This window comes from Pezoporus wallicus, unplaced genomic scaffold, assembly GCF_028554395.1.
Source record: "Pezoporus wallicus isolate ANWC-B61680 ecotype Strahan unplaced genomic scaffold, APGP_CSIRO_Pwel_v1 contig_14741, whole genome shotgun sequence".
In the NCBI taxonomy this organism is placed as follows: Eukaryota; Metazoa; Chordata; class Aves; order Psittaciformes; family Psittacidae; genus Pezoporus; species Pezoporus wallicus.
The window spans coordinates 20450-30546 of record NW_026637384.1 but is presented as its reverse complement, the minus strand read 5'-3'; the positions used below and the strand labels follow the sequence as shown (position 1 = coordinate 30546).

Below are 10097 nucleotides of genomic sequence, written 5' to 3'. Positions count from 1 at the left end.
AAGATGGCGGCGGCGGCGGGGCCCGAGTCGGGCGGGAGCAGCGGCAGCAGCGGAGGCCTGGGCGGTAGGGACCGGGTGTGGGGGCAGCGCGGAGGGGTCGGGGCTGAGGCGGCGGGTGCGCGGTGAGAGCCCCATGGGGGCACGCGGGGGGGCTCCGGACCCCATGGGGCAGAGGCCGCTGTGGGGAGGGGATGGGGACTGCGTTAGCGGGGGCTGTGCTGTGGGGCAGGGGGAGACCTGACCCTGCTTGTGGGGGGAACGGGGCCCGGATCCGGGCTCAGCCGCGGGGGGACGGAGGGATGGGGGCGGCCCAAAGAGCTCCTCGAGGCCGGGCTGTGCTGGGCCCGGAGGCGGCTCCCGGCGGGGAGGCGAGGTCGCGGCCGTGCGAAGCCCTCGTGGTCGGGTCCGGGCTGGAGCCGGGAGGAGTCAAGGGAGAGGCCTTGAGGGGCCCCACCGGGACCCGGGCCCGGGCGCTGCCCTCGTCCCTGCAGGGCGATGGTCACGGGCGGTGGGGCAAGAGGGGGCACTCGTGGGCCTTCAACCCGGAGCTGCCGCTTCACAGCGTTCCTGGGGGGCTCGGGGCCGGGTTCCCTTTTCCCGCAGGCCCCAGAGCAGCTCCTTCCCCCTGGTTTGGGGGCTGGGAACCCACCCGGCTTTCTCAGAGCCTCGGCGGTTGCATTGGGCCAAATCCAGGTATTCCTGAGCGCTGGAGTGAGCAAATCCCGGCCTTTCACTGCCCTGCAACTGATGGAGGCTGCCCCGGCACCCCCGGCCCAGCAGGGAGAGAAGAAACCGGGGGGCTGAAGGCAGCGTCCTTGGGGCTGGAGCTGCTTTACCTCTGCTTACGTGTGCGGGAGGCCGGACCTGTCGGTCCCATAGAGCCGGTTTGGGAGGAGGAAGAGGAGCGTTGGCTTCCCATGGCTGCTGCGTCCAGGGGCAGGACCCCGGCGGCTTTCCCTGTTGCTCTGGGCCTTCCTTAGGGCTCTTCCCCCTCCTGTGAGCTGAGGAGGAGGAGTTGGCTTCAAAGAGCTTGAAGGGCTTCAAGAGCAAGCATGCGACAGGAGCGATCCTGCCGAGGTGCTGGAGGGGCTCGGGCGCCAGAGCGCTGCGGGACAGAGGGGGCCTGGATCGTGTGGGGATGTGGGGTTTTGCTTTGTTCTATGGGAGACTGAATCACCTGCAGTGACAGGACAAGGGGTGACGGGTTCAGACTGAAACACGGGAGGTTCAGATTGGATCTAAGGAGGAAATTCTTTCCTGTGAGGGTGCTGAGGCACTGGAATGGGTTGCCCAGGGAGGTTGTGAATGCTCCATCCCTGGCGGTGTTCAAGGCCAGCTTGGACAGAGCCTTGGGTGCCCTGGTTTAGTGTGAGGTGTCCCTGCCCATGGCAGGGGGTTGGAACTGGATGATCTCGGGGTTCTTTCCAACCCGACCCATTCCATGGTTCCACCTCGAGTCCTGCCATGGCGTTTTGGAGCGCTGTCGCCCTCTGATCCAGGGTGCAGTTTGCCCCATGGGGCTGGCACTGGTGCCTGCAGCCTGGGTGAAGGGGATGTGGACGCTCTCCCTGCTTCCATGCGTATTTAATGTCCTGGGGAGGCAGCCAACGAGGTTTTATTTTGCTGCTTTTGCTTTGAAGCAGCCATGTGCCAAAACCTGGGGGATTTTGGTGCTTTGGGGGCTGCAGCTCCTTTATCCTGAGGGTGTTGAGAGCCCCTTGTCACCCCATTGTCACCCCATTGTCACCCCATTGTCACCCCATTGTCACCCCATTGTCACCCCATTGTCACCCCATTGTCACCCCATTGTCACCCCATTGTCACCCCATTGTCACCTCATCACCCTGCTGTCATTGTCCCCTTCTTGTCATCCCATCACCCCTTTTTCACCCCTTGTCACCCCGTTGTCGTTGTCACCCAGTTGTTGTCACCCCTTCACCCCCTCGTCGTGGTTGTCACCCTGTCGTCGTCGTTGTCACCCCATCATCATTGTTGTCACCCGGGCTTCAGGCCCCTCCCTGGGGCCCACAGACAAAAGAATTGCCCTCAGAATGGATCAGTCCCTCCTGGGCCCAGGGAGCTCATCCCAAGAGCGAGGTGAGCGCAGGCCCTGAGCTGCTGAGCCCTTCCTGCTGCTCAGCACCCAGAAAGGGCTGGCCCCCGAGTTTGGCACCATCCCAACGGCCCTTCCTTCCCAGCCCCCAGCTCTGGGTGTCATCACCTGGGTCCTGCCTCCGGCTCCCACTGTCCCCTCTGGGGGCCCTTGGGTGCTGTGCTGGCGCGTGGTGCTCCCCGCGGCACGCTGCTCCTCCTTCCCCCTGCCTCGTGGTGCAAGGGGCTGCTCAGGGCTTATTCCAAGCCCTGCAGGCCTGGGGAGCTCTGCTGCCCTGCTCCAGGACCAGGGCCTCCTCTTCAGCGTTGCGCTGAGGTTTGCCCTTTCTCGGTTACTGGGTGAGAGCAGTGATTAAACGCGTTCGCTCCCCGTATCCCTGCGGATTCTGCCTTGTTTAAACAGCAGGCCGTTCCCAAGGCAGGAAGGATGTCTTTACACCTGACCTGGATCTCCCTCCTCTGGGAAGGGGGTGTTTGTCTTGCCCCTGATGCAGGTGTTGCAGCGGGCAGGGTGCTCATCCTGGTGTCCCTGTTGCCCGCTTCCTCTGGGGCGGGTTTGGAGCTCCTCCGGCAGAGGGGCTTGGGGTTGTGTGCAGGCTGGGAGAGGACTGCTTGGAGCAGTTATCCATGGGCTTTGTGTCCCCAGAGCAGCTCCCCACAGCTCTAAAGCTGCACTTCCCATTCACTGGGAGGGTGTTGGTGTCTGGGTCTGCTTAAAGGTTAACTCATGCAAGCGGTCAGGAGCGAGGCAGAGACGTGGAATCCATCGTCTGCAGCCAGTGGGAGGGTTGGTTTTCAAACCGCTGTGGGCAAGGAGGTTGCAGCCTTCGGTAGGTTACAGGGGCAGGAGTTGCCATCAAAAGTGCTCCTGCCCAGAAATGCCTTTCAGTCTGCCCCCTCTTCTGCAGGGCTAACCTCCTTCCTCCTCCCCCCAAGGTGGTTTTGCCGTGACCCATATGGCAAAGCAATAACAGGGATACTTGTGGCCAGCATCCTGCCTGCCTCGGCCGTGCCTCATTCCCAGCCTGCGCCCTGGGGCTGGAGGTGTTTGTGCTGCTCCTGCTCCCTGTGGGTTTGCACTTGTGGGGTGCTCTCGCTCCGCCGAGCAGCTCCATAGCAAGGACCAGAGCGTTCCTGTGGCTGCTGGGCTCTGGGTCCCTGCTGCTCCCTGGAGAGGGATGCTGGGGTTGGAGTCGGGAGCAGATGCTGCGGACCCATTGCTCGGTGGCCTTTTGTGTGCAAGGCTCCACCCTTTGGTCCTGCCATCTGCTCTCCATCCCTGGTGCTGAAGGCATCCCGTGCCTCGAGCTCCTTTCATTCCCTCCCAGGGGTTTTCCCTGAGTTTGGTGGGGTTTGTGTTCAGTGGAGGCTCTGCGTCGAGTGTCAGACGTGCTCCGTGCACGTCCAGACACGGGGGCTGCTGGTGCTCTTGTGACTGCTGTTCCTTGCTGTGCTGGGAAGGAAAACGTTCCTTTCCCCAGCCCCGGTGGGTTCTCTTGGGGTAGGATGGCAGCGCTCAAGGACACTGGAATGGCTGGGATGAACCCCAACAGTGGGGCCACAGTTTGGCGGGGGGGCAGCGCTTGTGTGCATGAGCTGTGCGATGGAGGGCAGCCCAGACCCCTCCGGGGGTCATTCTCAGCTCTGGGGAAGGCATTGGTGCTTGGTTTGGTTTTTAAGTGGCTTTAGGGGGGTCGTGCCTGCCTGCAGAGCTCTCCTGGGGACACCGGGAATGCTGCTGACCTCGTGCATGGAAACCTCTGCACCGCGGGCTGCCCTCCTCCCGCAGGCTCTGTGCTGAGGAGAGGTTGAGGAAGGCTTTCTGCTGTCACCCCAGCAGCGTGTCCAGAAGCACCCGCATGACGCGGCAGAGATTGGGTCTCCCCCGGCCCTTTGCCCTGCCTGTCACCCGCCGGCTGGCACCAGCCGCCGAGCGCCCCGTCCCGCGCCTCCATCCCCAGGCTCCTGAACCCGGGCGCAGGGGACAGGAGGGAGATGTGCTAATGCAGGGCAGTGCGTTCGGTCCTGTGGACGTCAGCTGCAGGCCTCCAACGGCCCCGAGCAGGAGCGTGCACCGGGCAAGGGCTCTTCGTCTGGCAGCCGAGCTCGCAGGCTCTCCTGTGGCTGCTTTGAGGCCTTTGCTTCAATGTCCTCAGTGGCCTTAACACAAGGTATTGGACCTCACCTGGAGCATCGTGTGCAGGTCTGGGGTCCTCAGCACACAGAGGACGTGGAACTGTTGGAACAAGTCCAGAGGAGGCCACGAGGATGAGCAGGGGCTGGAGCACCTCCTGTATGGAGACAGGCTGAGGAAGTTGGGGCTGTTCAGCCTGGAGAAGAGAAGCTGCGGGGAGACCTCAGAGCAGCTTCCAGTGTCTGAAGGGGGCCTATAGGGATGCTGGGGAGGGACTCTTCATTAGAGTGACAGTGACAGTGACAGGACAAGGGGTAACGGGTTCAAACTGAAACAGGGGAAGTTTAGATTGGATATAAGGAGGAAATTCTTTCCTGTGAGGGTGCTGAGGCACTGGAATGGGTTGCCCAGGGAGGTTGTGAATGCTCCATCCCTGGCGGTGTTCAAGGCCAGGTTGGACAGAGCCTTGGGTGCCCTGGTTCAGTGTGAGGTGTCCTTGCCCATGGCAGGGGGTTGGAACTGGATGATCTCAAGGTCCTTTCCTACCCTAACTATTCTATGATTCTAACAGACCTGTTGATGCAGGGAATTTCACCATCATTCCTCACTGCTTGGCCTTCCAGCCCCGATCAAGTGCTCGTGAGTGCTTTATCTTGCTCTGGAGGGCCGTGGTGTGGGCTGGCAGGGGCACGCTGCCTGTTCTCGTGGGCTTTCATCCATCCCCAGCTGCCGTGATTCAGAGCATTGGCTCGGACTCCGCTCAGGCCACACTTCTGCAGTTTTCCATAAGGAAAGCCAATTCAATGTGTAGGCTTCCATCTTCCAGCGCCCTGGAAGAGGATTCTGCTGTGCACAGTGAAGGTGCCCCGCTCAGAAGTGTTTTGCTTGCAAAGTCTGGGCCTTAACTTGTGGAAACAGGGTTGGTGTCAGTGTTTCTTGCGGGAACCCTCTCCTGTTTCCTCGAGCCGCTGATCTCTCCGTTCCCCACGACTCCTCTGTAACCTTCTTGTTTCTCCTTGTGTAGATTTCAGCTTTCTGTGCTGCTCAGTGAAGTCCTTTCGAAGAGGTAGCTGTACTGCATCTGTGTGCTTCAGACAAGCATGCCTTCCCCCTGGCCAGTAACCAGAGTGCAGTTTTACTGCCTCAGCTTTTGAGGATTGACAACACTTGGTGTGTTCTGGGGTTGTTTCCCACTAAACAAGCTGCTGCCCTGCTCAACAAAAGCTGCTGTCCCATTGAAGCGTGTTGTGTAAGCGCTCTCCTGACCTCTCCCCAGCTCTGCGCAGCCCTGGGTGCCCCAGCAGGATTGTTCCAGAAGGGCTTTTTCTGCTTTGCTTTCTGCCTGCGCTGCACTTTGAAGGGAAGAAATCTCGCTGCTGTTCCCGTTCGGAGCCCCGGCCTTGGATTAGGGAAGGGAACTGATCCCAGCTGCCATCTGTGAGGGGGGCCAGCGGGGTGGGTGCATCCATGGAGGCTCCAAGCAGGTAGAGTTTGGTGGGGGGCTCAGGCATGGGCTCGCACTGCCCCCTGTGTGCATGGGAGTGCTCTCACCAGCGGGGCCACCCCCTGCAGGCAGGGTCCAGGGGAGGGAGCAGGATGATCCTGGTTTCGAGCAGGAGTGGGACCCGTTGGCCCTGGCCGCTTGCTTCCCTGTGATGGGCGGCGGGGCCGAGCGTGCTGGCGCTGGGGTGATGCATCCTGGGGCTCAGCTTGCCCTGCTCCTTCCACACAGCTGAGCTTCGTGATGTGTGCGGGGCTGTGAACGTTTCCCCTTTGCCCTTTGGTCCAAGCCGGGAGGAGCAGCTGAAATCTGAGCACCTCTGCTTAGAAACAGAGCCAAGCGGGTATAGGGCTGCCCGTGCCACAGCAGCATCCTCCTCTGCTATGGGGTGAGCGAGGAGCTCGCCCAAATGCCCTGCCAGGAAGTCCTTGTCCAAGCCTGACCAGGTGCCATTGCCACAACTCCTTCGCTTGTTTTCCCAGCTCTCACGTCATGCTTGGTAAGCCTATACCGTCTGCTGCCCGCTGAAAATAATCCCGGGAGTCAAGGGCAGCAGCAAGCAGGAGCTATTTATTCAGGTTGAATCAGCTTCCAGTAAACAGCTCTGAGGAATGCCCCCAAAGTGCCCATAGGGATTGCTCCCGGAATCAGGAGACAAGGCAGCAAGCTTCTGGGATGGCCTGGGTTCAGTGTTGGACGGGGCTGATGGGTTCCCGTTGGCCGCAACGGGCTCTTTTAGGGGTGTCGGGCTGTTTTGTCGGTTGTCAGGATGGGAACTGTGGCCAATGCGTTCTTCCATTGGGAAGAGGCATTTAAAGGGATCCCCAAAGAGCTGTGAAATGATTCCAGGTTGTTAACGCGTGCGCCCTCGCTTTTAACACCTTCCCTTCTCCAGGCACAGAGCTGCTGTTACAGAGCAGGCAAAAGAGGTGGAGGTAACGGGAACGGTTCCTTGTGGAAAGCTCGGGTTTGCTCTCTCTGACCTCAGCTCTTGGTGAGGGGGAGGACTGGGGTTTGCAGGACAGGAGGATGCTCTGGAGCTGAGCAGACCCCATCATCCCCGTGCCACCCCCCCACCATGCACTGGGGGATGAAGAAGCGTTTGTAGCGTGGTCAGACAGGAATTGCCCATTTCCCCATCAGCAGCCCTGGAAAGCAGCGGGAGGGAGGGGAGCTTCCTGCTGCGGAAACCGGGCGCAGGCTGCGCTTTCCTTCCTTGTCCCGGGGGTGCTCCTTGTCCCTGCCCACATCCCCACGGGGAGGGCTGAGGAGGGAGGGGAAGGGGAGCTGGTGCTCTGCTGAGGTACTTGCGTCGTCCTCAGGCCACGCTTTGGGATGCTCTTCCCAGCAGGCTGCTTGGATGTTCCCGCTTTCAGTGCGTGTGGCCTGTGATTAAGGCACCGGGGAGGGTTTGCTGCTGGCTCCGCTGGCTGCAGAGCTTGGGTTGAATCCTTTTTTGCACAGGTGATTAACTACCAGCATAGTAAATCTCCAAGGCTACAGGACTGGTAGTGCTGCTTAAGTCGTGGGGCTTTATAGAGGTTTCTGTTTTCATAATGACACGGAATTGCTTCAAACAAAGGCATAATTGCTGTTGAGCACCTCTGTTGTGATGCCGGAGATGCCTCCTCCATCCCTGACCCTCCATGGGTCAGAAGCCTTGTGTCACGGTGATGGAGTCCCCCTTCAGCTGGAGATGCTCCCAAACCCGGGCCAGTGTCAAGGGCTGTGATTGATGAAGGGGGGCGAGGAAGAGGAGCGCTGCCTGTGAGCGGCTTCCAGTGCGAAGAGCAGTGTGTGTGGATGAACTCCCCTGTCTCCAAAGGGAGCCAGGGCTGGTGGTGGAAGGTGCTGCTCTGGGCCGGCTCTGCTCAGCACCAGGGGTTTGTCACACATTGCCTTCTGCTTGGCTCCCGTGGCGAGCGTTGAGATGAGGGCTTTGATGGCGGGGACCCGGCTTGCTGTGGTCCTCTGGTTGAAACGCGGTGGTCGTTGATGACCTCCATTGCCAGGCAGCGATGAGGGAGCCCTGGGTGGGCCCAGCTCCAGGGTTGTGTTGCAGTGCTCAGTGTGGTGAAGCACTCGGTGGATGCGGGGGGAAGCGGCCCTTTGCCTGCTCTGTGTGATGGGTGAGGGCTTGCTTTGGCTGGGGGGGGGCTCCCCGCTTCTGTTGCTGTGGCTGAAACAGAACTGAAAAACACCTGGAAAACCCGGTCTGTTCTTGGGGGCTGGAGGCAGAAAGCACGGGGCTGGTCCATGGGGGTGCTGGTGGGGCAGGGGCATAGAACCGTGGAATGGTTTGGGTTGGAAAGGACCTGAAGATCATCCAGATCCAACCCCCTGCCATGGGCAGGGACACCTCACACTAAACCAGGGCACCCAAGGCTCTGTCCAAGCTGGTCTTGAACACCACCAGGGATGGAGCATTCCCAACCTCCCTGGGCAACCCATTCCAGTGCCTCAGCACCCTCACAGGAAAGAATTTCCTCCTTAGATCCAATCTAAACTTCCCCTGTTTCAGTTTGAACCCGTTACCCCTTGTCCTGTCTCTACAAGGTCCCTGCATGGCAGCTCTTGGCCTCTCTGGGCTCGGTCTGCCTGGTGGATCTGTGGTGCAGACACACGGTAGAGGGCAGGGTCTGTACCAAAAACCCTCGGTAGGAATCGAGGCCTAAGAGGGAGGAGCTGGTCCATCACCTCCCGGTGCTGGGTAATGGATGGCAGTAACCCTGCAAAGCCACCCAAGCCCACTGAAGGGGGCTGATGCCCCCTCTGAAGGCACCAGCACACAGGTTATGTTCCTTAACTAAAAAGGACGTGGAACTGTTGGAACAAGTCCAGAGGAGGCCACGAGGATGCTCAGGGGCTGGAGCAGCTCCTGTATGGAGACAGGCTGAGGAAGTTGGGGCTGTTCAGCCTGGAGAAGAGAAGCTGCGGGGAGACCTCAGAGCAGCTTCCAGTGTCTGAAGGGGGCCTATAGGGATGCTGGGGAGGGACTCTTCATTAGGGACTGCAGTGACAGGACAAGGGGTAACGGGTTCAAACTGAAACAGGGGAGGTTTGGATTGGATCTAAGGAGGAAATTCTTCCCTGTGAGGGTGCTGAGGCACTGGAATGGGTTGCCCAGGGAGGTTGTGAATGCTCCATCCCTGGTGGTGTTCAAGGCCAGGTTGGACGGAGCCTTGGGTGCCCTGGTTTAGTGTGAGGTGTCCTTGCCCATGGCAGGGGTTGGAACTGGATCATCCCAAGGTCCTTTCCAACCCGAACCATTCCATGGTTCTATGGTTCTGAGTGAGTTTGGCTGCAGGCAGGCAGCAGAGCAGCGTTTCCTTGGGGCTCCCTGCCGGGAGAGGAGAAGCTGGGAGTGAGTCAGTGCTGGTTTGTGAGTCAGTGCTTTTGGGATGCAGAGCAGGCCCTGTGAGAGGCCGTTTGGGGCTGCGTAATCACGATGACCCCCTTCTGATTGTGCCTTTCTCCTTTTGGCAGGATCATCTACTTTCAAGAAGTCCCTCACCCCCGAGGTAAGGCTCTGACCAAGGCGCTTTGTTCCCTGACTGAGGCAAGGGAATGCTGGACCCACCTTCTATTTTTCCAATCCCATTGGAGTCAGGAGCGAGCCAGGCTCCGAGCTGTGAGTGCTGCAGGTGCTCACTGGACGAATGTGAGCGTTGCTCCTTCCCAAGGGAATCTCTGCTTAAAACCCAGCTTCTCCTGGGACCGAGCAGTTCTTGAGCCACCAAAACACCGCAGGGATGTGCTGCGAGCGGGAGCTTTTGACTGAGGAGCAAACCCATCCGTGGTCTTGCATGGAGGTGTTTGTGATGAGATGGCCAGCCTCAAGCACATCGGGTTCACTCAGTCCTTTGAAGGTCCTTGGCTTTGAGCAGGGGGCACTTCGCAGGTTCCATCTGGGTTTTACATCCTTGCTTCTTACCTCTTCCCCCATCCCTAGATGCCAGGTGCTTCCGGGCAGCCAGGCTCACAGACCATAAGGAAAGGGCACAGAGGAGTGGACTCCACGGGTGAGACTACCTACAAAAAGGTGAGTTCCCTCTGGCGCTCATTTCCCTGCTGTTCTCCTCAGCAGGGTGTCCCATGAGGTTCCTGTTGGATGCTGGCTGACCCCTGGGACAGTCACTGAAGGCAACCCCAGGGGAAAGCAGCCAGAAGAGTGGAGCTGGGCTGCTCAGCTTCCCTTCTGCAGCCTCCTAAAGAGGGGATTGCTTTTAAACCCTCCCCATCAGCAACACTTCTGAGGCCTCTTCTGGCTTTTGGGTGCTTTCTGTGCTCTGTGGGCACAAGGGTTTCTGTAGCTCTTGTGGTATTGCTGGAATCTGCTTTACAAAGGGG

The 10097-nt window shown here is 59.7% G+C and overlaps 1 protein-coding gene across 3 annotated transcripts in view; it reads left to right on the top strand.

Annotated features, from left to right (window-relative positions):
- The first annotated feature begins 43 nt into the window (after window positions 1–43).
- The window catches only part of LOC130597048 (26S proteasome non-ATPase regulatory subunit 4), a 30375-nt gene continuing 20321 nt past the window's right edge, over window positions 44–10097 (top strand). Inside the window, exons 1-3 of one of the 3 annotated variants that reach the window (XM_057405256.1) lie at window positions 44–64; window positions 9234–9268; window positions 9700–9789. In XM_057405256.1, the coding sequence (XP_057261239.1) occupies window positions 9700–9789 (90 nt within the window). In that variant the 5' untranslated portion in view covers window positions 44–64; window positions 9234–9268. Of the gene's footprint in view, window positions 65–9233; window positions 9269–9699; window positions 9790–10097 lie in introns of those variants that run through there. The other 2 variants (XM_057405257.1, XM_057405259.1) reach the window with 2 other exon arrangements.